Consider the following 27,383-nt stretch of genomic DNA (forward strand, 5'->3'; position numbering starts at 1 on the left):
CGTGATAATAATGGCGGATCGTTTATCGTGTTGGCATCTGATAATGGTGGTGGACCACGATCGAGGTGGCAGCTGATGATGGATCCTAATTGGCGGCTGTGGACAATGACTGTGGACTATGGTGGCATACGATCTTGATGGTGGATCATGATCTTGCTGGCTGCTGACCATAGACTATGATTGTAGCAGGACTGCTTGATACATAGTATTTCTCCTCAGATACTTGACCAGTACTGACAATAATCTATCAATTCATTGACCTTCAGTTATCCTTCAAAATGTTAACCCTTATCAATGCTGCTGAAACCTTTATCTGGATGATGTTATCCTTTACACTTGACATCTGTTGCACTTCTGTCCGTCCTGGGAGAGGGATCCCTCACATGTGGCTCTTTCTGAGGTTTCTGTGTAATTTTTAACCTGTTAAAAGTTTTTTTTATTAGTTTTTCCTCACTCTTGTTGAGGGTTAAGGGCAGAGGATGTCACACCATGTTAAATCCCTATGAGACAAATTGGGATTTGTGAATATGGGCTATACAAATACAATTTGATTGATTGATTGATTGACTTTGGGATTTTCCCCATTGTTGTTGTTGTACATTTTATTCCTGCGCCAATGAAGTAATTTTTTGATTGCAGACAAAATGTATAGTGTGCACTGAATAGTGTGTAAAAGCTTTTTTGTTATTTTCCGATGATCTCACTAGTGTTCTATATAGCAGCCAAATTTTGACTTTTCATTTCATTTTTGATCTTGTGTTTGTACTTTGTTTTAGTATATTTGTGTTTTGGATTTGTACTCTGTATTTTAATCTTCCCCTTCCTTGTGTGTCCCTCTCCTCAGTTTAGTTACCTCCATGTTGTGCCAATTCCTGTTTTATCGTGACCTTCACTTCCTGTTCCCCCCATGTGTCATTGTTGGTCACTTCAATCTTGTGATTGTGTGCACCTGACCTCATGAGTTTCAGGGTAAAGTGGATTCCTTGACAGAGCACAGGGATGTGGTATTATTTTGTGTATTGTTGTATTGTAGCAGGGAACATAATATTGATCACACACACAAGGACGCAAATACTGCACTTTTGGGGTCACAAACATTTAAAGGACATTTATTCTTTATTTTTCTCTTTTATTTGCTACTTTAACAGAGCTCTATCATTGAATTTTTAATGTGTGTTCATACAACAAATCCAGAACTGGGAATGTATGTTGATTGTGGTGACGCAATACGTTTGTCATCTGTTCCACACAGTTAAACTCGCATCTCTTGAGTTATGATAAGGCAACCGCTCACGGACCTGTATCGATGTTATCACCTCAGCTTCTACCATTGGCTTAGAATCTATTCTACTCATTCTTGGAAAGAGAAATATTCCTCTAAAGGTCTCAGAATCTTTGGTGTAACCCCAGTTATTTACCTTCATTAGTATATTTGTGGTGACTTTCAGCTTTAAATAAGCTAACAGTAACTTAGAAGGATGACTATCTCGCTTGACAACTATGGACATGATAAGATCATGCATTGCTCTAACTGACTGGATGCCTGCCACCTCCTCTGTCTCCACAACAGTGTCAGAGGGCTCCAGCCTTCTTCTGAGATCAGTGAGCTGAGACGCAAGGTGATGAACAAGCCCACAGGGGGCACTGTTTGCCCACCTGCAATTAATCCCTTCTCCTGCCAAACGCACATTAACGGAGGAGCCACAAAGCTGGTCCAATGAAGGATATATTATTATGAGACTAATTGTGATTTGTGAATATGGGCTGTAAAAATAAATTTGATTGATTGAAGAAGGTTTTAAAGAGTTAGAGGAAATTCTCACTGTAATGAAGATCATGAAACCTGTTATATTTAGGGATATGTGAACTAACAAAAGTGATTTAACTGTTGATTTAGAGCGGTTTCTCCGGGACAAAAACGTTACCAAGCTTTTCCAAGAGTTAACTAATGCTGAGCAGCAAGACAAAGAGCGGGCACATCAATTTTTTTACAAACTGATGGCTTTGTCGGGAAAAAACATGAAGAAACCACATAGAGAGTCTTATGTGAGGGATCTCTCTACCAGGATGGACAAAAGTGCAATATACACCACTTGGAACTGAACACATTAACAAAGAAGAGATAGTTTAGCATGATGGTAAGGTGTGTCAATGTAAATTGTAAATATTTGTACATAAGAAATTGTCTGATGGAGATCAGTACCCTCTCACCCACTAATGGTTAGTTAGTGACTAACCCCTAGTTCAACATATGGGACTTCTATTTGGAGGACTACATACATATAGTGACATCAGACACTACGTTGCAAAATGTTATGGTAATGACGTCACTGTCGTAGGATTATGAAATACAACAACAATAACTTCAGCCGGTGGAAAATCCCATCATACATTTTTATATTTAATAAACAGTTGGTATTGATACTTTTAAAAAGCATCTTGAATGACCAGTATTTAAATGAAGAACTAAACTTGTTTGCTGCAGTTTGAGCTATGATGCCAAATGTGAGGCCGATATGATGGGCCCTTTGCGAGCTACGTACTACGTTGACCGAGAGAGCTCAACGCAGAGCAAATCAACAAAATACATGCAAATAGAAAAATCACCTACACATTAAGGAAACGTCAATTTGACGAGGCATGTGTTGCAAAACGTCATAACACATGCAAATACAAAACGCGCTGCATATTGCAAAAACGAAAATGCAAATGTTTCCAAGGAAATGTTCAAATAAAGATAACTTCCTCAATTTGATGACTGGTGTGCTGCAACAAGTCACCACACATGCAAATACAGAAAATTATCAAGAAGTGTTCCTCATCATTGAACTATAGCCGCGTTCATCACTTTTTTGGGTACCCTCGAAACATTTGCGTTGTTGTTTTTGCAATTTGAGCAGTGAGTTTTTCCAGCGTAATTTTTTTTTTTCTTAATTTGCAAGTGTTTTCTCTATTTGCATGTGTTTTTTTAATTTGCTGTGTGTTCTCTCTGCCACATTGACATACAGACAGAAGCGTTTTTTTTTTTATACCATTATTACTATAAAAGATGAGTGTCCTCTGTCTCTAGAGAAGCAATTTGGATTTTTTTTTCGAGACAATGGATTCCAACATAAAAGCATTTTTAAAAATATTTATTTTCATATAAAATGGAGGACGCACATAAGAGCAGGTGTGTCCTGTTTTTGTCACACAAACGCCCACAGAACATGTGCTTACCTGAATGAAGCTCTGGCATGAACTGTAGCTCTGTCACTTCAAATTCATTGAGTCTTTTACCTCTTCTACGATTAATAAGCTTCAAGTGTTTATCACCGTTTGTTTGTAGCACTCACGTTAGCATCACTGGACGGCGGGCCTGGCCATTTTTAATTTTTCGGGTCGTACAGGAAGTGCAGGTTTTGAGCCAAAAGTGATCGTCTTCTAAAAGCTGATCGCGTAGCCATTTAAAGTAGTACTCTTAAACACAGTACATTTAGTACACATAGTACATGTAGTACCTGCTGCTTTTGTCTGAATACTAACTTTTACACTCACTTCACCTTATGATAGACTGGTTGTTTACGGACTGTACTGCTGGTGCTGATGTGTTTTTTGACTTTGTCTAACAATGCTCCATCCATTGTAGTTGTTAAAACCAGATTATTTATTTTTTTATTCACAAATGCCCATAACCATTCAATGTCATACTATTAGTATTCTTGTTGTTTGTTTTATTAAATTCTTATGTTATTACAAATCATTTTACTCAGGTGCTACAACCACAATAAAAGTTAAATTTAAAAATAATCAACAGCAAGTAACAGATTCCTTTTCCCTCAAATTTTTCAAATGAAACTTCACCCACACAAAAAACAGTGTGTTGGTTCATTTCAGCAGATGTGACAAGCGTTTAGAAGGATGCAGACTTAAGGACAGAGCCCTCAGTCCACAGCCTCCATACAGGACAAGGACACAGAGAGACATGTACACACCATGCAAGTGGCGGCTGAGTGGGACCAGAACTCAAAATCACCACTCTCCTCGAAGACACTCATCGACACAAGCAAGCACAAGAGGGAGCTATTGCTCTAAAGTTCCCAAGATCTCAGCTCTCAAGCAGTTTGATGACTTTATTAACGTTTTATTAACAAAGCACCGAAACCCTTCTGTCCAATCAGCTGTGAGAGGGGACAGCAGGAGGAGCCGTCATTGTTCTGGAGTTCTCCATCAATTCACATGTCACGGAAATGCAGACGTTAAGAAATCCCAATATTCACATTTCGTTTTCCTCCACAGCCCCACGACTGAAGCACTCACACTGAGAGCGGTTTGTCAGAAGAGTTTATTTTTCATTTATGTACAAGCGTGTCTGTCACCGAGGCGGGGACCGTCTGAGATATACAAAAAAAAAAAAGAGAGAAGAAAACGTATAAGGTGCAAAAACAAACACTGATGCATGCATCTGTACTCACCCCCACCCACCCTCTCCCACAAGCTACCGTATGTACAGCAGGTTCACATTGACTGTCATCAGACATCATGCTCGGTTACAAGCCCCGCCAAGTCGAAGGGGGGGGGGGTCACAACCAGCTAAACACTTAGTAGACACAAGTCCCCTCTGCGCCCGTCTCCATGCTGACGTGTCAACTACTCTGGACAATATGTACAAGACTGAGCACCCCGCGTGCTGCACATAGCAATTTACATGGCAGCAAAGCATAGGCACTGGAGCGAAAAGGATTTATCAAAGAAAGCACCGTTGACACTGTGTGTGTGTGTGTGTCTGCACTTGTACACAAATCTTTTTGAGGAACATTTTGAACCTAGAACCTACAGAGAGGACATTTTTGCGGGGTGCTCACTTTTTGACCCACTTTGAATATGTTGTCTGAGGGTTAAGGTTCATATTAGGGTTAGGGGAAGTGTGTGTTTGTGTGTGTGTGTGTGTCTAAGGAAGTCACAGACTTCCGTAGAAGACAATTTAGAGTTTACAGCAAGTATCCCTGTTTCAGTCAGTGTACTGTTGATGGGTTTGGAATGTGCCTTGGAAACATTCGAGCTCACGCACGTGCCAACACACAGACACACGGACACACACACACACGCACACACACATACAGACACACAGACACACACATACACACGGACACACACACACACACACAGCAGTGGTGTGATCACAGGAGCTGGACTTGACCTCAGAGGAGCGAGTCGCCATGTCAGTTAAGGTCTTTGAGTTTTTCCGTTGGTAACGCCAAATGTAAGGGAAGCCACGGCCATGCCTGGCCTGACCTAACCTTCCGACACACACACACTCACACACACGCACACACACACAGACAAACAGTTTGGAATCCAATCCAGGGGCTATTTGAAGAAGCACAATTACTCGAGGCGACTGTAAGACAGTGTGATTAAAGCTGCACCCGCTGATTATGAAAGGAAACCACATGTTTTGGTTATTGGCAGGTAGTGAGCCATTAATCAAACGTTTTTTTACTATTTGCTTTGTTTTAACATGGACATTCACAGCTGTCTAACTTGTCCTCATTAATCAGTCGGAAGTCATGTTCTGTCGGTTTTGTGTTGAGGTGAGATGTTATTGTATTATTGTGAACTGGGCCAATAGAGAATATGAATTTGTTAAGAATAAATCACTATTATAACACTTTCAATTCGTATCCTATTGAGTCACACCTGCAGGTCCAGAAAATATAGATGTAAAAATTAATGCGGCGCGGTTCAAATAGTTGTATCTAATGTTATTCTACTAATGGTTTTATCTGAACCCATTTCCCACTGAATAATATTATTTGCTAAGAAACAGTGACATTATTCATAGTAAGACACTCTGATCACAAACCAAATCAAGGTCTTTGAATATGTCAGACATGTCAGACGAAGGAGCAAAACACTGGGAAAGGGATACTTTGCATTGGTTTATGGGATGTGTAGTTCCTTTACTCTCTGTGAAACGTCAATAGAGAAAATTAATGGGAAATGTTTTTCTGTTAATTCTAAATGAGGGGGGGGGGGGCACTGTTTTGCTCTCTCTACAATTTATTTTTACCGAAATGAGAACTGTTATTATACATTCACAAATCATGTGGATTTTATTCAACATATAAGAATTTATTTTTATAAGTTAAGTTCTATATATTTGGTAATATTTATATTTTTCGTTTTTTTCAATATATATTAATACATTTTAATTGGTAGCCGTAGGAACCTGTGCATGGAACACTAAGTCCCCAGTTTGAATCTAGGCCCACAGGACATTTGACTTATTGGCAAATAAAAAAAAAGAATATTGTGAGCTTCTGTCAAAAGAAGTTTTATCCTCCTTAAATCCAGAATTACTGCAGAATACACATAAATGCTGTTTCCCTGAACTGGTTCTATAGTTCAGCCACAGGTTGTGGTTTTCAATGATGCTCTGAGTTCATAAGAAAATATGTATCTAGTGAATTTGAATGTGGTTTCATAAGGGGGCTGTTATCTGAATGATGCTGAGGAGAATTCTGCTTCTTGAAATAGCCCTTTAGCACGGAGCTGTGCCGTTACTCTCAGCTGGTGTGTGTCACTATTATTCTGACCCTTAAAAAGTGACCTCTGTTTTCCACAAATTTGACAAAAGAAAAAAAAACGTTAAATATATCAACATAAATAAACAAAGGGAAGGTAGTATTTCCTTTAAACATTTACAAATAAATACTTGGTTTTGACTTTAGATCCTTTTCAAGCCAAACTGCTGGAACAGATTCTGAATTGAAATAAAACAACACAAGGTGTTTGCTTAAAAAAAGAAAAGTGCAGCGGACAACAAACGTTGCACAACTTAGTTGACTAAGCAGGCTCGATAGAATAGGGGTTGGAAAGGTTTACTATGTCTGTATGCTGTGGTACTTACAGTATACTAAAAGCAGCCCCTCGTTTAGTTCATGTGAATGACTGTGTCCTCCTCAACACTCTCGGACTGTAATTTAAATAAATATATAGACAATATTTTTAAAAAGAAAACAAAGTAATGAAAGAAAGAGTGATGCAAGGCGGTGGGCGGATTATGTGCCGCTCTTCTGCTCCCATTCCTGCAAAACAGAGAGTGACCAGCTTAGTTTGTTGATATCATCACAGTTTGCCCACCAGATTTTCAATCAGGTCAATAAATATCGTTAAACTCTAATCAAAAAATAAAAAGGAACCAAGATTCTCAGAAAATGAGTTTAGCCAAAACACATCAACAATCAAAGAACCTCAACTATTGATTTAAGGTGGAGTGAACATTGTTCAAAACCTACAGATCCTGAGTAAAGCCCCAAGATCAACACCTTCACAGTCACTTTAAATCAAGTCTGTCTTCACAACTTTATGTTTTGAGTCACAAACGAGACATTGGGTGTCCTTCACTCAAATAGATTTAGTATTTCAAACCAGACTTATAACATCTAACAGCACAATGATGTTTTTTTTATTCATGTGACAAAGAGTAATCTAACTGGGATATCCACAGTTTAGCAATTTGAGGTAACAAAACACTGGTTTTAAAGTAAAGCTCTTTCTCGTTCTTTTTTTGTAAAGTCTCGAGCGCTGCTCTAGACCCTGTCCGGCTTGTGAGCTCTGACCTTGGCCTTCCTGAGGACGTGTCCCCGAACTGTGGAGGCCTTCTGACCAGCCTGCTGCCGGCGGAGCAGCGACGCGCTGTTGACCGGCAGGGAGCAGGACTCTGTGTCACTGGTTTCGCAGCTGGAGAAGGAAGACGACTCCTGTGTCCGTCGCAGCATTGCCGGTGACTGCACACGCACACACACACACACACACATATGGAGAGAAGTTAGACGGCCAGTGGTGGTAGATGCAGATGCTAGATGACTTTTGAAACAAATAAAAGCAACACAAATAAACCACGGGAGACAGCGGAGGTGTTCTGACCTGGAGGCCAGAGGAGGCGGCTTTTGGTTCGATGGTCAGGCCCAGAGTGACCCCTCCGCTCAACGCCTTTTTTAGGCTCTCCTTCACCTCGGTCAGCTCCAGCTCCAGGTTCACCCTCTCCTCCTCCTTCTGCCGACACTGCTCCTCCACCTTCTTCAGCCGCTCCGACAGGGAACCGTGAGAACGTTTGCCTAATGGACAAAGAGCGGGACATTTCTATGTGGACATTTATCACTTTGATAAACATGATAAAACTATCGCCAGATCATTTTGACAGTACGTTTTTTTTTATTTCACCATATCAGACTAAGACACATATATTCACAGGTGCAGCAGGTGCCGATCCCTGGCATGGCTACAAAATACATATAATGACTTCCTGTTTGGCAATTTGTCTTCAAAGCAAAAGCACAAAGTTTACTTTGTTGCTGCAATGCTTTAGACTGAGCTGGAGTACAGAGCTTTTATTTTGAAAAGTTGTGAACTTGGGTCAGACGATAGTGTCGATGGTCACACAAAATAACACCAGTTAAGAACATCATTTAAACTTACATATACTGTATAACCACACACATGAACATAAAGGAAATTCAGTTTAATTTTTTGCAAAACATTGACTATAAAATCGTCAATGCTGATAAACCAGGTAGGATGAACACTTCACTCTGCACCATACACTGTTTATAAAGAGCTCTGCAAACAATGTCAAGCACACAAACAATTAAAAAGGTGTTGTTTATTGCAGAACTGTCTGAGGAGGACTCACTAATCAAAATGTGTAGCAAGATGTAGCTCTAGAGTAGGGGTGTCCAAACTTTTTTCTCAGAGGGCCACATGCAGAAAAATATAGGAATGACTGGGCCACTCAATGGGTCAGGTGTAAGTTTGGCACCACCTAGTGTTTAAACTAAGAAGTGTAATACAGTGGGCCATAGTCAATTATATTTTGATTAGGGCTGGGCAAGTTAACTCGTTTTAATCGAGTTAACTCAAGTGATGAGTTAACTCGATTAATTATTTTATCTCGCATTAACTCAGGTTTGATTATTTATTGTTTTATTGTGAAAGTCAGGCTTTTATTTTGTGAAAGTCTGTTGCTGACTGCTGCGGAACAGGAAAAAAGAAAATAATTGGCAGATAAACAACCATGGATAAGGGTACGGAGCTTTTACATGGCCATTTTCATTTTAAAGTTCTTCCAGACGGCGGAGTCGACAGAACCAAAGTAATTTGTAGCCACTGCCAAGGTGAATTTTCTTATCACCGGAGTACTTCCAGTCTAAAATATCACCTAAATGCAAAACACACAGTTGATATCAGCAAATCACTCAACGAAACAGCGAGCGGAGCGAGGCTTCGGCAGACTACGTTATACGCAGGGAGGAGTATACATTTTTCATAACGAAGAGGATAACATTAATGCCCTGGAAGTGGCATTGACCTTTAATTTTGTATTTGCTTTGATAACATTGTTAAGTTGAGATTTACACTGAATATTTTATTTAACTGCTACTGTATTAAATGCTGATGTTAAAAGTGTTTGCACAACAAATGTTATGGCACTTTCGTTCATATGGCAGAACATTGAAAATAAAATTGCGCTATACACTACTTTTTAATTCATTATTGGATTTTGCGTAAACAAATGCGATTAATCGTGATTAATCGGGGAAATCATGCGTTTAATCGCGATTAAAACTTTTAATCGTTGCCCAGCCCTAATTTTGATATAGTTTGATACGGGCCCATTAAAAATGGATGGCGGGCTGCAGTTGTAGTTTGGGCATCCCTGCTCTAGAGCATTAACACAGGACAAGAGAACAGAATAGTCCAAACACGCAGGTTCAGAACAGGCATTAAACTAGTTTCCCTCTAAATGTTATCTTCCTGCTTCTTTTAATTTCAGATACAACTGGTTTAATGACGAGTATGTATTGAGCAGAAAGGCCGTGTCTCTCACCGGCAGCGGCCTCCACAGCAGTGCGCAGGTCTGTCCTCTCCTTCTTCAGCTGCGTCAGATGGCTCCTGATCTCCTGCTTCTTCTTCATCAGCTCGTCCTCCCTGGCCTGCAGCCGCTTGGCGTCGGCCTCCACGCGGTTCTTCCCGTACTTGCACTGCTCCCCATCTGCACAACAAAGATATGGGGTGACTTACAAGAAAAGAAAATCGAGAATGGGAGTCCTCCTCCGAAGGCAACAGACCCAAGAAGTACTGGTTCATGTCTTAGACTTAACATTCCACATGCTCAACATGGTTAGCCTGTATAAAGCGAAACTAAGAGACAAATCTGAGAGTTACTCTACGGACCAGTCTAACGAACATTGGATAGAGCAGTTCAAATTACCTCATTACCTATTCACACACACATTCATACAGAGCATCTCTGTGCAGCATTTTATTTATCATAATTCACTCACACACGGCTAGCACAACCGTCAGGGGCAATAAGGGGTTCGGTATCTTGGACGGACACACGCGGAACATGGGGGAATAGGATCGAACCGCCAACCATTTGGTTAGTAGACGACAGGCTATACTAAAATGAACTATACTGAAGTAGCACAGTCCGAGAAACAAGAAAAGTTGTATAACAGATTATCCAAACCAATTAAACCTACAGCGAATGGACCTGAGGTGTTGCTTACAATCCCTCGACTGTCCAGTAGCTGAATCATGAAGTCAATCAGTGGGGGACGTTCACCAGAAGACATTTTATTAATTGTGCTGGAGGTTTAAATAAAACCTGCCTGATCATTCCTGATCGGTTTCTTTCTCCGTTTGACTAGTTTTAGCGACATTTAGCTGAGCTGCCTGTTGTGAGCAACAATGAACATTACAGTTCAGTGGAGGTTTTATGTGCGATTACAGTTTCATCACAGTTTTGCCATTTTAAGTTTTACCTTCAAATTACGTGGAAGCTAATCTGGATATAGTGCCTGCTTATTTACAGGCTATATGATGCTCTGACTACATGTTTTTCTTGTGCAGGTATTTTTGCAATGCTGCCCCACAGTGAGACAAACAAAGAGACCATCTGTGTGACAGTGCACTGCCCATGACATCAGCATTAAGACATTTTCCATGACATCAGGAGGAAGAGATCAGATCTTTTATTACCAGGACACTGGTGAGACCTGAACTGCCGAGAAACCCACTGATCCCACAGCCGCAGCCTCGAGCAGTCATGAATTACACCAGGACCATCTGTGTGTGTGTGTGTGTGTGTGTGTGTGTGTGTGTGTGTGTGTGTGTGTGTGTGAGCTCGAGGATTTTTCTCCTGAAGAATCACTCAATCAAACCACGCTGACATCTTCAAATTCAATACCCCTATTTGACACTGGAAACATGAGGTCTGTGTGGCGTACGTACTCTCACAGCAACATGATACATGTTTAATTATTTCCATTCCGACATTTGGAGGAAGACAAGCTACACACACGGTTTAAATCCTTCTCGTTCACACTTTAGGCAAAAAACTAAAACGGTTTTCTACCGCAGGGTTTAACACGACCACATTCACCCTCTTCCAGTGAGGTGGGCTGCGTCTCTGCTATCATGTCTGTAGGAGTTGGACCCCGACGCTGGCAGGGGGCTCGAGTCTGGCCCACGTGCGTCACACGAATCGTCCCAAGGGGAAGGATAGGTTTTTAGGTTTTCAAGTTATTTACCCCCTCCCTTACCTAAAGCAACTGTAATTTGAACATCCTGCATTTTCCAAATTGCTGTGGAGCAGAGCTAAGCTAGAAAGCAATCAGTGGTGGTGAGGCTGGGTCTGGGGGAGCCAGACACACTGTCTGCTGCTCACTTACAGCACAGGAACTGACTGAGAGAGATGGACTGCTGTCAGTAGTTACTGTCCAAGATAATAGTGAGTGATTCAAGAAGAATTTACAAAGTGACCCTACTCGTTTTTACAGTCCACGTATGATAAACTCTTCAGATCCATAATGGAAATGATGCAGATTCGTGGACATACTCTTTAATTTCTCCCCACTTACTGGAGTTGTTGCGTTTCAGAGAGGCCGTCCCATTGGTCCCATTGACTCCATTCTTCTTGGACTGGTTCTTTGGCTCCGCCTTCTGTTTTGATGCCACCCCATTGGTCGCTGCACCCTTCTTTCCCTTCAACTGATGAGAAGAGAACAAGGAGGAAGGACACTTGTCAAATTACCTGTCAAATACCTCAAGACGGTGTAATTCTGCACATATTACATATATGTAGATGCACTTTTTTTTACAAAAAATCCACACATTCCTACGCATATTTCTAATTGGAAACTTAGTCAGACAGCTAAAATTACAGGACAGCTACTTCTGATGCATTCATGTGGTGTGGGAATGTACTTTAACATCATCTCAAGTTGGAACAATTCAGAAAGTCTGTGAAAATTTTGGTACACGAGTTCCCGAGCTGAGGTCAGCACCTATAAACGTAAATGTTATTTCCAAAATAGTAGTTTTAATTTGAACTTTTGTCACATTCAAACCGGTCTATCTCTCACACGTCATCTCTTTAGCCAATAGACATGTTTTTATGAATAACGTGCAAATCTTTAATTATTTATAAGCCTGTCACACATGATCATTGTGCCTTGCTCTTTGTTATAATTTAAATTTTGGAAAGAGGGTTCGAGAGTTTGGCTTACACGCTGTACACACGTGAACATGTTTTGTTTACATCAGGATAAACAATGGAGAAATGTTAACATTTTATGGTAAAAAATATGTTTGCTTAATCATTTAATTTCTCTATATTTGGTGGTTTATATTGTATAAATTAGGATAAAAATCGAATTAAAATTTGAAAATTAAAATGTCTTTTTCATATTGTTTTTTTCATATATATATACAACAGTTGATATATATTGAATTAATATAAGATTAATTAATTAATTAATTAGATTTAATACTTTCATTTATCATTTGGCTAAGCTGTTATTATTATTGGGTCGTCTTCATGTTGCCCTGACCCTAATCTAACTGTCCTGATGTACGTGGCAGACAGTTTGGCTCTCTGCCTGCCGCCTGCCGTACACCTCGCTGGATGAAAGTCAACTCCTCATAGCCGAGCGGTACTTTGTGGTTGCACAGGCAATGTTAACACCCCTCAAACACGCCACACATGGCACACACATCAAAGGTGTGGTGAGGAGGAGGCGGAGCTCCACACAAACACCATGCGGTGACTTATGAGGCCGTCGAGTCAAAACTGGTACTTAGAGCAGGGCTGTAAAAATATAAATTACACACACAGCCCATGTTCATTGTAAAGGGGAGGAAGGAAATACAATATGTGGGACAACTGAACACAGGCATGGACACATTTTATGCTATGCTATTATACTCAAACTAAATGTTGAGACACAAATCAAGGAGCAAAATCTGGCTTTTACAGGGAGTTATTTCAGAACCGGACCTAAAAATGGTTTAATATCATACTGACAGTAAATCATGATTGGTATCAGCTGTAAAAAGCTTGACTGGAGAATGTCTAACTGTAGCACACGGTCAGTGCTTCCAAAGCCCAGTCATGGGAATGAGTCTCAGGCCCTGTCATGGTTAGAATTCAATTTCCAAGAACCACACCAGAAGGGGATCAGCATTCACAGGCTGATGGGAAAGAGAGGCGGACTTGTGGGTGGCCAACATCAACACCTTACCTAGTGAGTCAACACATGCTCCCGCAGGAAAAGTTTACTCAATATTCTCTTTCACTCGGCAGAGTCGTTCTCAGTGCATGTAAATCAGGAAATTCGGAATTCAACATTTATCTGAAGGGATGCTCCAAAAGTTCATGAAGGGCGTCGGCGTAAAGGTCCAACCTTATTTCAAGTCCCTCTGAGGAGAGTTGCTAAGGCAAACGACAAAAACTTGAAGACTTACAGCTGCAAAAGTAAATATTTTTCTCATGAATAAGGGATTAAAAATCAATCAGATCGAGTGAAGCAGTTAAAGTATCTCAGGGTCTTGTGTTTTCTATTCTTGTTTTAATTTGTCCCTTTTGTGAGCCACTTTGCAACATTATTATTATTATGATTAATAATATTATAGATTGTAGTATATTTGAGGCTGGCTGACCTTTTCCAAAATTATAACTTTTCCTAAACACGTGACTCTTCACCTCTTTTGTACAGTGTCATAGATCCACGGAAATCTGTGAAGCTGCTCTTATCTTGTCTTTGGCTCTACTATATGTATTACTTGATGAAAAGCATATTATTTTTTTGTTAAACACAATGTTAGCAAAGGCATGCAATACAATCTGGAGCTGGAGATGTTAAATATTGCATGGGTCATAATTTTCCCTTCTACCAAAAACTGGATATTGATTGGTAGAGGTTATTTCTAACATGAACAAAGATTAAGATTGTTGCTAATATATGGTTTACGGTAATATGGTTTCTTTTCAGACACATGTTCAAAGAAATTGTGACACTAACGCCTTCAAAGATGAGAGGTAGCTTTTGGTGATATATATTTTATCTGGTTCTATATGCGATGTCACAATATTTCAGTTAATTTATTTTCTGAAGATCACTGAAACTGTATCCTACAAATCAAGAAAAGGAAAACTTATTTTTAGAATTTGAGAAAGGTGAGTACAAGTAAATAAGAGTGGAAGCAGAAGAGGTTAGTGTGATGCAGCAGAGTGTTAGTCACCTGAGCAGTGGCTTTAGTTTTAGTATCAGCAGGGAGGAGTTTAGAGGAGACTTTAGAAACAGGGGTTTTGTAGTGACCGGCAGACTTGGAGGAAGAGGAAGCAGGAGAGGAGGAAGGCTTAGGAGGATAGCGAGAGGCCAGCTTGGGTGAGGGCATGTTATCGTAGAGCTCAGCATTCTCATAGTGCATCTCCCCTTTCAGCTGGCGCCCCCCTGTGTTGGGACTGGAGTGCAGCGCCTCGGGTTCCTCGGGTGAGATCAGGCAATGTGCAAAGCCAGAGGAGAAGTGGAGGAAGAGGAGGAGAGGTAGAGGAGAGGCAGAGTACGGAAGAGGAACATTTTTTATAACAGGTGGTAAGAATATCAGGAAATAAGAGAATCATTATTTATGTTAGTTACACTAAATGGTTTAAATACACAACAAAACAAGTCATTCTATAATATATGATGATTAACCCTTTGATACACAAGCTATGCAACCCCCCTCTAAGGCACAACATGGGTCAAAAATGACCCGTATTGACTTACAATGTTATTTCATGCACGGCTGAGTGTTTCTTTACTATATTTTTGGAAATCTAATTATTTCATCATTCAATATTCAAAGTATTCATTAAATATCTTGTTTTTGATTACCACAAATAATTATTTTCATTTGATCTTTCATAATTTATGAACTAAAATAGTTTTTGTATTTTTAAATCAAGTTTACACACATGGGTCAAAAATGACCCGATGGAGTTTAAATTGTAAATATCTTTGCAATACATTTATTTCAGCATTCAGAATTTCAGGAATTCCTCAATAAACTTGTTTTTGATCATCACAAAATTTTATTTTTATTTGTCCTTTTCTACTTTTTTAATAAAAAACATTTTTGTATCACTACCCTTCCATGGGTCAAAAATGACCCGTATTCATTTCACATGTTATTTCATGCATGGCTGTGCTTCTTTGCTATATCTTTTAAAATCTATTCATTTAATCATTTAATATTTCAAAGTATACATTAAAATATCTTATTTTTGATTACCACAAATAATTACTTTCATTTTCTCTGTCTTAATTTTTTAACTAAAATAGTTTTTGTATTACTTAAATGACCCATGTATGCAAGTGTGAATTTGATAGGAACCTTTGATTTGTAAATGTTTGTAGTTAGGAACATGTTTACTGTGGACAACTTTTCACATGCCACACTTGTCAAAACTACTTGTCAGAACTAAATCATGTTGACCTAGCTATCGTTAGCTAGAATTTACCTAGCTTACATAAGCTAACATTAGCTAGCTAAAAGAGAATATGTTAACAGCTAGCTAATAATATTGGACATATTTATCTTTCCCACCAGTAGAAGAGTAATGTTCAAATGTTATGTGCAGTTATCTTTTCACAAGATATCAAATATTTTCTTATGTAAAACAATTGTAAAATAAGACTTACATGAAACAGATGTGCAAAAGCAGCCCGTTTAGTTCTGACAAGTAGTTCTGACAAGTGTGGCATGTGAAAAGTTGTCCACAGTAAACATGTTCCTAACTACAAACATTTACAAATCAAAGGTTCCTATCAAATTCACACTTGCATACATGGGTCATTTTTGACCCATGTGTGTAAACTTGATGTAGTAATACAAAAACCATTTTAGTTCAAAAATTAAGACAGAGAAAATTAAAATAATGATTTGTGGTAATCAAAAACAAGATATTTTAATTAATACTTTGTAATATGACATGATTAAATAAATAGATTTTAAAAGATATAGCAAAGAAGCACAGCCATGCATGAAATAACATGTGAAATGAATATGGGTCATTTTTGACCCATGTTGTGCCTTAGAAGGGTAGTGATACAAAAATGATTTTTATTAAAAAAGTAAATAAGGACAAATAAAAATAAGAATGTGTAATGATCAAAAACAAGTTAATTGAGGAATTCCTGGAATTCTGAATGTTGAAATACATTTATTGCAAAGATATTAACAATTAAAACTCCATCGGGTCACTTTTGACCCATGTTGTGTATCAAAGGGTTAAGGGGGAACTCTCTCTGTTCTCCTAACCACTATTCTGAAAAATATCTTACATCTTCAGTGACTCTGGAGGAGCTTTGTAAAATCTGCAATTGCATTATGGGAAATGTAGTGAGAATTATTAACGTAGACGATGATACACGTGAGCTCTAAAAATCAGGCTTCTGTTTCTTACGGGTCGCCCAATGAGATGAAAGAACAATATTAAACCACAGGAGTTCCCCTTTAACTGAAGTATTTTTACCTCCAGCGGAATCACACGTTTACGTAACCACATGTATCGCTCTAAGATTTTACAGGTTTTAGCATCAGTACTCAGTCAAAAGATTAAGAGCCTACTAAATATTTAACATGTTAATGTCTTTCAGTGGGTCAGGAGGTTTAGAGAACCAAAAGAGGAAGGGAGGTGAGGGGAACTCGATCCTAAGTTGAACCTTGTTTTTAAAACGAACTTTGGTTATGTCTTTAGTCTAGTTCTAGTCTAATATTGCTTAGTTATTCTTACCAATGACAGCTATTCTGATAATGATGTATATGTGCAGAAATGTGAAAAGCAGTGAGCAAAAACAGCAACAGTTCCAGCAAAAATGTGAAGAAAACGACTCAAAGAGTTCCCTGTGTATTGAGCTACGCAAGTTTTATCAGTTTTTATTTTTGTCCCAATTCAGCGCCGCATCCTCCAGAGGTTGCATTTAAAAAAGGCGTCACAGCGACACTACTAGGCTGTCTTATTTCCGAATCTCTCTGAAACACTGTCGAGAAAAGCGTCCCTTCATCCCAATGCAACAAAGACTCCAATAGTTGGATTCTGTGTATGGGTACCACCAGTGAACAGATGTGTCCTTACCATTCCGTTAATGGGGACATCATCATAATGCAGAGCCATTCCAGTGGGACAGGCGTAGCCGTTGACTGGGTTGTCCAGGTATGGGTTAGGTGAGACAGCACGCTTACTGGTGAAACTGACAATACACCAAGGTTGATTAAAAAAAAGAAAGAACCTGTGTCTCTTTAATAAAGTGCCTCTATATCCTCAGATTGGATGTAACAGAGCTCAAACCACCAATTAAGCAAATAAATGGATTAACAGCAGTAACTGAAAATAGTGCTGTAAAATGCACCTAATTATATTAAACAAAAAAATAAAATCTAACTTTCACTTCAGTTTTTAATAGAGTCCACTGGTGTACATCCAGTCCACTACGTTTGAACGTTTGAATTCTCTGCTTATTATATATATTCTACATGTTATTTAAAAGGAGTGAGGGAATTATTTAATTATTTGGTTTTAAATGAAGATGTGGAGCAAATCATATCCTTCTCTTTACTGTTTCGTCTTTTCTTTATTTGTACAGCACAATAAAACTGCATTTTTCTTATTTAATAATTTGTTGCTTTTATATAATGTAGCACACAACATACCTTGTTAAGTCCTGATCCAAATAATAATGATAAACAATATTTCCTTTTTTCACAAAAATCTCCTGGAATAACTTTAGAGCATCAAAATAGCAAAATTAATCTGGTTCTGGAATACAATATTTATCTCACTGTCTCACTCAAAAATCTTTTTAAAAGCTACTCATAAGGATGGAAACCAACTAAAACAAAGAAAAAGTAAGACAAAATTGTGTCCCTCACCAGAAGGACTGCTTGGCCAGCTGGATGACATTGGCAGTGGTCTCCACATCGATGTAGTCGTAGTGCAGAGTGGCTGGGTCAGTGGTGGAACCAGTCTCAGCCAATAAAACCCCCAACCAGCGGCCCATCTCCTCAGAGGAGGAAGCCTGGAGGAATTTAATCCATGTCAGTTCATATGATGTTAAATGTGTGTGGAAGTTCTGTTAATTTCAACGGCTGCACTGAAACAGAGAGAGAACCAAAAATGAAACTTTTTTAAGAGTCTAGGACAGATTTTCTTTGTAATCGTACATTAACATAACTTGTTGTAATCTGGAGCTCGTCTGGTTTGTTTTAAGAACCATCCATCAGAGGCTCAGTCACAATATGGTTTAACAGGGAAGACAAATGGATGCAAATGTCCAGCAGAGTGTTGCATGAGGGGGGAAATCAAAACAAAACAGCCAATGGAGGACGTTCATACCCACCAACAACATCAAATACACAGTCATAAGTCACTGGTGGGTGGAGATGTTTTACCACATGAGAGGAAGCCAAAGAACAAAGAGGAAAACATGAGGAGCAGTGTTTGCTTGAAGCAGTGTGGCTGCGTTTGGATGCAGTTTCAGGCATTTCTGAATCATTCCCTGTTTAACAGTGAAGTTTCAGCAGCGGACTACCCCACACGAGAGCGACTCCCAGGGACAAATCTTACCTCCAGCACCGCCACCTCTTGGCTGTTGCGGAGCAGGCGGAAGGCGAAGGGGTGCTTGTGGTCGAGGCCGGGGCTGACCTCGCAGCCTCGCAGCGGCAGAGAGGCGATGTGGCTCTTCAGGTCGTCCCGGTCCTTGTGGAGGAGCAGCTGGTTGTCCTTCAGGCGGCACCAGCGCTCCCGCCAGCGGTTGTTGGACAACACGTTCAGGTAAGCTGTCAATCCAAGAGCATAGAAACATTCTTTGGAGGCAATTCAACCTGTTATGTCCCACCCCCTCCTGTCTGTTTGTTTGTCTGACAGCGAAACTGCGATGGAGGGTGGGGTGGAGTCAATATTCCTTTCACTTTCTTTAACATGGCTTTTTTACCAATTTCCCAGAGAATAATTTGTGGATCTTGATGGAACAAAATTCCAATGTGGTGCAGTTTGACTGATTGAATCACGACTGTTTGCTGTCCTGGCTCCTAAATGGTGGAATGAGCTCCCCATCGACATCCGGACATCAGAAAGTTTACACATCTTCCGCCGCAAACTAAAAACATACCTCTTCCGACTATACCTTGAATAAAATAAAAAAATTTAAATTACTAACAATTTTTGAAACTAACAATTTAGTAGCACTTAAATGGCACTTACTTAAAGCATTTTGTAGTTTTGCTTTATTTTTGAAGAAATTGTACTTTCTTGATTCTTGTTGTTCTTGGTTTGTACCATAGACTGTATGGTTTGTACCCTCGGGGTTGAATGAACTTATTGTAAGTCGCTTTGGATAAAAGCGTCAGCTAAATTTAATGTAATGTAATGTAATATAAAAGTAGACTGATGGTGCAGGTATGCATTCCAATGAGTGCAATTCTAGTGGATACCAGTTTTGTCATTTAGACTGTGATAGTTGGTCTTTCCCTGCTATTGTCTTTACTGGTTATCTTTCAGAGTTCAACTCAACCTTTAACATATCAAGATGATTTCAGGATGGACGGAAGAGTGTGATGTCCCTCTCCCCCCTGGGTATCTGCAGATTTGGTTTGTGCATCTGATTTCTTTGCTGATGCCGGGGGTGAGCCTGGTAGAGGGTCATAAGCAGGTGTTGGAAACATATTTCTTTTCAACCCTCAAGAGCATGTGGACCTCAGTGCCATTTTTGTCCAGACACCTCCAGCCAACCCTAACCCTAAGCCCCACGAGCTATCAACCAAATCAACTCAGATTTATTCCCTTTTTTTAGATAAATCGTTTTTTCGTGCGTTGTGTTGGGTGCCTCTTCCTCTTTTGTCAGTGCTTAGCAGCCTGAATTGTGACAGGACCTTTTCCACTGGTTGTGTTGTGTGTTCTCATTTTATTTTTTTATTTGTTTGTCGACCACCCTATTGACTGATGGACGTGTCAGTACTGCTGACTGCATACCAAGTTGCCCCTTGTGGATAGTAAAGATATCCTTGATCCTTGAAAGCCCATTATTGAGTACAAACATTCAGGTACTGTCCTAGCACAGATTCCAGGTACTAATGAATGTTGAAAGGTGCAAATGACGCACTTAATTCACAAGGGGCCTGACAAATTGTGGAAAAAGTGCATAATAGGCTCTACATGGTTCAATGTAATTAGCACAAAAACAACCTCTCAAAGTTTAATAGAAATACAGCCCTGCGGTTCTCTGCTTCACCAGTAGTTTCAGTCCACATTATTTATTTTACCGACATATGTGACCTTAGACCACTGGAATCGAATCAGTTTATCTTTGAGTCTAACTGGTCAAAAGGCAGACTCAAAATGTTCAAGAGTCTAAATGAACAATTGTACCAGTGTACCAAGTTGAAGAAATTGCCACAAGGTGTTCCCGAGATGTTGCATTTACAGAACCAAAAATGTATTTTGTAAGGTCATAGTGAACTTGACTTTGGACATTTGGCCACCAAAATCAAATCCATTCATTTTTGCTTCCAAGTGAACATTTTTCACCAAATTTGAAAGGACCTTCTTGAGGTGATCCTGAGATATCATATTCACAAGGCCAAACGTGAGCTTTTTGAAGTCACAGTGACCTCGTAAACGTGACAAAATGTGACCTACAACCCCAAAACATAAAGTCTCTGGCCACTGGGTGTCGTCTGTGAAGAGGCAATGAAAGTAATTTTTATTCCGTTTTTTAAACCACTGATGCGTTCAGGATAATAACTTCAGTGCCTTCCTCTCACCACATGTGGGTACGTCTTCCTCTGCCGACGAGGTCTGCTCATCCGTCGACGGCTTCTTCTTCCCCAGGCCGATGATCTTAGTAATCTTCATCCCTGCACCCTTCCCCACCGTCCCTGTCTTGTTCTCCGACTTTGAGTTCTTCTTCCCTTTTCCTGAGACAAGGGGAGACAGATTTCGTGGATTTAAATACTCACAACGAAGAGGAAATTAGTAAAACACTGATGTCCTTTCCCGGAGGACTCCCGCAGACTTAATGTGCCTTCATTATCTAAACAGGGGAAATTAGCGAGGGAGCTGTTACAAGGTCATTTTTGATGATTCAATTATGTTTGGCTGCTTTCGCAATGCTGTAATAAAGAGAGGAGAGGAAGAAAGAGCAACCTTAGATTCTACTATAAACAACCATGAGTTAGGAATCACTTGCACTGGGTTTAATCAGAACCTTGTGGGTTCAAAGGCTCTTTGTTGGTGGATTAGGCTTGGTCTGCAATCCCAGAATCCCCCACTGCTGCTCGAAGCTGGCCTAGTTTCCATCCAGAGAGAAAGAAAGCGAGAGGAGTGACAGTGCACATTCTGCTGGAGGGACGGCTAAAGTCAAGTAAGCCAGGTCTTAAGAGGTTATGTCTGAGTCCCTACATCTGTCTGTCTGTTTAAAGGGGGAAAATAGCTTCTGCTTGGCTTACTGTTTTAAGATACTGTGGTCTGCGGTGCATTCAAATGTGTGTGTGTGTGTGTTTGTGAGGGAGAGATTCAAAGCAAGAAAATGAAAGAAAGAAGAAGGAAAGAGTTGTCAAAAGTTGTGACAGAAAAAAGAAGAACTCAAACGCCACATATGGACGCAAAACAGACAGCGGAGAAGAACTGGGGGAGAAAAATACAAAGCATTCCCCTCAACTGATGTCATCATGCCGAGACGCTAAAGCCGAGTGTCTGGAGCGATTCTACATGCACACGCAGTGATATGCTGTATATGATGACCAGAGCTGGTTTGAACTGCCATGGTGTCTCTGTGTTGCACAAATCAGCTGTTTGCAGAAGTGAACTAATAAACAGTAATCTGAACTGATACGCTAATGAAAGAAACTCTTTGTACTCAATTGTTTTTGGCCCTCGCAAGCTTCTGTTTCCACATTTTTTCCGTATTGCGTTATGCCTTCCCAGATATGATGCGACAACTGTCATGGCAACAGCCTTAATTAAATAGGAAGACCGTCTTTGCTCAATTTCAGTCGCAGGTTTTTTTTTCGTAAAAAAATTAAAAATAAAATAGAGTACACGTCACACAAAACGCAGGCCTGAGGTGGAAAGCAGACACACAGATGTGAAAGCAATTCGAAGCTCAAGGAGGAATTCATATTTTTCTCTTCAGGAGACGAGTAGCAGGTAAATTCGGTTCCAGTAAGTACTTTATGTTACCAGCCTCAGAAAGAATGTGGCTGATGATGTTGAGACGGAGGATGAATGAGGAGGAGGAATGACTGAAGGGCGAGGCGAGCGGTTGAAGTGAGATCTGCGATAGATCTGATTTCTTTACTCGATGATGTTTCCACATATGAACTTAATAAGGGAACTCGGGCGCTACAACAGTCGACCCGAGCTCACAAACACGGGCATTAGCAGCTAACACTTCTTCGAGGGTACACGAGTGAGATTTGGCCAGTCTGCATCGTTTCAGTTGCTGGACCCATGCATTTTAGCTGGTGGCCTTAATCAGGGTCAGGCTAAAACATGTCATACTTTTCTAAAGGACATAAAATTAACATTTTTTAATCATGGATCACACATCTTGACATGTACTTAATCACCTCCAATGCCATGATACAGTTCAGGTGTGGAGTATCATGCTTCAACTCCACCCAACAGCTAATAGTACGCATATTAGCATACTGACCGTCATGTCAAACTGCAGCGCTGTTGCTAGGCGACAGCAATAAGGGCAGGACAAGGTTGTGACGAAAATCACAGAGATCCTCTGTCGACCAAATCATCTAATTTAGTTTCAGGCAGGGGCTGCAGAGAAAGCAGCCACTGAACTGGGACACAACTTTTCTCCTTCACTTTCCTGGTTTTGTTACAGATTAAAATAAAGACATATAACTTGTTAATCAGAGGTGCTGGTAGGAAGATTCTTGAAGCTTATTGGCTAACTGCTAGAGTGATATCTAAGTTAGTGTTATCTGACATCTAACTCTCATCTAAGAAGAGCATTTCACTAAATGATTAACTATTCCTGTATTTTTATATTTCACCACGTTGCCATAGCAATAAGTAAACATTATTCTACCAAAGACAGCTATCATGATTTTGGTGTAATCTGAGCTTGGCTGAGACGACATCACATCGGAGCATAATAACTATCAGTAATGGAAAGTTACTAAAATAACTTAAGTGATATACTTTAAAGCCAACAGATATATTTCTTACATCCAAAATCCCCTAAATCATGGGCAGCCGGTGAAAGTCCAACTGAGGTTGTGCAGCTCAAGCTCAACCAGAACAATATAATAATAATAATATTCAAAACTGAATCAGCTTTAGTCACAGCATCGGTTAATGTGTTTTTACTCTCGAACCTGCATTAGCTATAAAATGTTAGAATATGACACAACTTCCTTTCTTACTTGGTCCCTCTCTGAAGATGCATACTGTGTACGCACACTGGGAGGATGAGACCGTCAACTAACTTCACACTGAATCATGTGTCCAGGCCAGAAAGGTTCATGCTGCAGTAACCAACCAATTCATATGACTGCATGAACACATGTGGGACATCAGCGCAGATCCTCTTTCTACCCTCCCCAAAGTTTCATCATGACTTACACAAGCATATCCATGAATCACAGCTCTGTGCTGCCTCCATAAAAAACAAAACTGGGTTGGAGATTTGAAATTAACAGCTGGTGGGAAATCTGTTTCAGACACAATGTTGGAAAAGTGAACCAATCTCACCAAGGAGAAAAAATAAGTGTTACATTTTAGTTGACAATACAAATAACTGAGCTGACAAGTAAAATGATATTCATCTCCCAGAGGAATATCGCCTGCTGAGCAAACAAACGGTAAATAATCAGAAACTTTTTCGCCAGAATCACTTTGCTTTGGCCTGGAGTTCTGCAGGGAAGACCATCTCTGTGTTAAAACCATGTTAAATAAATCCAAATGCTCGTTTTTCATGCTTCAAGCATTATTGTTAAAGGCTGGCCTTCTCAGCACTCCCCTGAATTATGAGACAGACAGAAAGGGAAAGGGATCATTGTTTTGTTTTGTATAGTGCTTTTGTCATACAATTAATGGTAGTGGACGAATGTTGTGTTTTATGATGGGGATTTCATTCTGAAAACACCTAACTATTCACAGATGTTGGAACATAATCCACAAGTGACACAACTCCCGACCCCTTTCCTCCCTTCGTCTCTTTCTGCAATTTCCAGGAGAATCAGGCTGTCGGGCTCTTCCACAAGGATTTTTGATATTCCTGGATGCTTAATTACATCACATTAATAAACTTCGGCAATCAACTATGAGTTCTCACGGACATGATCAGGCATTTATAATCAGAGCAAAAGGGAAGGGAACTGAGATTCTACACACATTAGGAGGTTACACTTGTGACTAACTAATTAATTTATACAAGTTTTTAGACGTGGACAAGAAATGATCTGAAATAAAGGAGACGGCAGACAAGCCATTTTTATCAACAACAGATGACAGAACCTGGTCACATAAGGCCTGGGGGTTATGGAGTGTGTCTGGCTGCCGGCTGTATATGGCCCAGGAGACAATTCATGAATACAAAAATAGCAACTCAGATCAGAAATACTAAAAAACTCTCATGACAACAATAAATTTTGTTCCTGACTGAAAAATAAAAGCAGTCGAGTTACATGTCCTTCAGGGTGGTCCCTCCAGCAGTATGCCTGTCAGCTCCATAGACTGTGTATAAAGATGGACGACTTAACAGCTCCCTAAAAGAGAAGCCAAAATGTACTGTGCGCCACCTGGTGGCTGGCTGCAGTATAGGTCATGAAATATGCCTTTTCCATATTATTGGATGGGATAAGGGCCAAAGCACACCTTAAATAAAACATTTGAAAAGATCACCATTCTAGACTGATGTGTGTTCAAGTTTTCATGTTTCTGGTGAGTTTGGCTTTAATTAGTTATTTAGATGCTATAAAATCTGACTCAAACATCATGGTTGACAGTTGAGACTGACTCATGATTGTTTGATTTAGCTCATGTATCGAATTCGCTACCGCAATCACCACTGCACAGACCCAAATGACATCACTGATGTGGGATGATATTCTGGCCTGATTTCTGGAATGTGGAAGGAAGTAGAGACGTGTCGTCCATCTTTTTTTCCCGCCAATGTCAATGTTTGTGTAACATATCCATAGCTATGACATGTGATTGCTGACAAGCATTGATTGCAAGCCATGCATTGCTCTACCAAAGGTGAGCAAAGGTGAGTTTGAGCTAAAGCCAAGTGAGTTACATAATCATCACTACCATCTGACATCAGATGCTTCGCCAAAGAGAAGCAAGCCCCAGCCATCGTATGAGAGACGGTGCTGTGACATACGTGTTCAACAATTAAAAAAGGCCATTGAAGGATAATATAAAAATCTAAAATGACTCTGAAAATGACCCTGCTGTACAATATACAGTATATATTAGAGCTGTCAAACGATTAAAATATTTAATCGCGATTAATCGCATTTTGTCATAGTTAACTCGCGATTAATCGCAATTAATCGCAAATTTGTATCTATTCTGAATGTTCCTTCATTTATTATTTTTCCATAATTTTACTTTCGTTTTAATGCTCTTATCAACATGGAAAAGTGGATTGGCTTGCTTTATGCAAATGTTTTATATTATTGAAAACAGGGCGGTACAAAATAAAATTATAAAGTGCACATTTCAGGTAAACAAGGACTCAGCCTATAGTGCAGTTAAACCATGGCTTAATATTTTATTTTTTTCAAGTTTGCTGTGAACATAGCAGTCAGGCCTCTTATTTCAGAAACGATGAACCATAACAGTCAGGTTACCAATAAAAGGTAAGCCTACTACTTCTTTGCTTTAAGCTAGCTACTCAAACAGACAAGCAACAAAATAACAAACAAACAAAATACACAGGCAGGTGTCGGCCTACTTTGAAATAAATGAAACACAGAACTTTGTAGGGCTATTTGAGTCCTCCCCTTATTTGTGGAAAATGTATGAAATAAGAAGTACCCTATTTTTAAATAAATAAAAACATATAGCTGCAGCCTAATAGTGTAACGGACTGGGTTTATGTTTATGTTTGGTTTTGACGTATGCTCAGTAAAACACTGTTGAAGGAGCGCTCTGATGTCTGACGGTCACTGAAGGGGTCTGGGTGGGACATGTGACTGTTTGGACCAATAGGATGGGGGGATCGGGGATCAATGAGGAAGTGAAGTGTTGATGTCTGCGAGAGACGGAGTAACAGCGAGAGGTGCACATGTTCGTGTAGAGGAAAATACCAGTTACTAAACCACGAAGAAGTTCCGTATCCTGTGGGACGCTACAATAGCTTTAAAATATATAGTTTAGGTGGCGAAATATTAAAACAAAAAGCGAGAGCAGGTCAGACTGGAGGCGAACACAGATACTGAAGCTGCAGCTGCAGCTCTGCTTTAACTCGAGTTAAAAAAATTGATGGCGTTAAAATGGGTTTGCGTTAACGCCGTTAATAACGCGTTAAACTGACAGTCCTAGTATATATAGCAAACTGCATACCCAAGGAGTTCACACACACCTCTCAGTTGTTCTATTCACTTACTGTGTATTCATTATTTTTATTTTTTAAAGTAGTACTTGCTTCCTCTTTTCTTTATTTAACAAAGCAATTTTTCACATGAATCATTACATTTTGAGCAGGTTAGCTCAACACACTATTGATAATGATATGAGGGATATTATTTAACAATTTAAAGCCCCTGCACCTTTTCAATAAAAGTCAGGTTCATTTTATGTGTGAGTGTTATTTCTGCCACTGATATGAAACACTGGGAAATCCTGCTACAATTAATTTGGATTGTCAGTTAAACACTGTTGTCGATATACTAGCACCATCTTACGTCACTGTGGTGTTTCACTGTTGCTCACTTCCCAAAGCAGAAAGGGATTTTCCCAAGATAGTTTGTGTTTCCAAAACTCTCTGAATACTGGATGTAAATGAAAGACTTGTGTTGGCAACAGATGTTTCATATCCAAG

The 27,383-nt window shown here is 39.7% G+C and overlaps 1 protein-coding gene across 1 annotated transcript in view; it reads right to left on the bottom strand.

Moving 5' to 3' along the window:
• Window positions 1-6,707: 6,707 nt before the first annotated feature.
• Window positions 6,708-27,383, bottom strand: part of afap1 (actin filament associated protein 1) — a 65,350-nt gene continuing 44,674 nt past the window's right edge. Inside the window, exons 9-18 of the mRNA XM_061066150.1 lie at window positions 21,133-21,285; window positions 18,938-19,149; window positions 18,244-18,389; window positions 17,450-17,564; window positions 14,572-14,817; window positions 11,910-12,039; window positions 9,872-10,036; window positions 7,912-8,102; window positions 7,605-7,772; window positions 6,708-7,070 (exon numbers count right to left, since the gene is read on the bottom strand). Coding sequence (XP_060922133.1) covers window positions 7,044-7,070; window positions 7,605-7,772; window positions 7,912-8,102; window positions 9,872-10,036; window positions 11,910-12,039; window positions 14,572-14,817; window positions 17,450-17,564; window positions 18,244-18,389; window positions 18,938-19,149; window positions 21,133-21,285 — 1,553 coding nt within the window. The 3' untranslated portion in view covers window positions 6,708-7,043. The remainder of the gene's footprint in view (window positions 7,071-7,604; window positions 7,773-7,911; window positions 8,103-9,871; window positions 10,037-11,909; window positions 12,040-14,571; window positions 14,818-17,449; window positions 17,565-18,243; window positions 18,390-18,937; window positions 19,150-21,132; window positions 21,286-27,383) is intronic.

The sequence above is a fragment of the Limanda limanda genome, chromosome 22 (assembly GCF_963576545.1).
Source record: "Limanda limanda chromosome 22, fLimLim1.1, whole genome shotgun sequence".
Taxonomy (NCBI): domain Eukaryota; kingdom Metazoa; phylum Chordata; class Actinopteri; order Pleuronectiformes; family Pleuronectidae; genus Limanda; species Limanda limanda.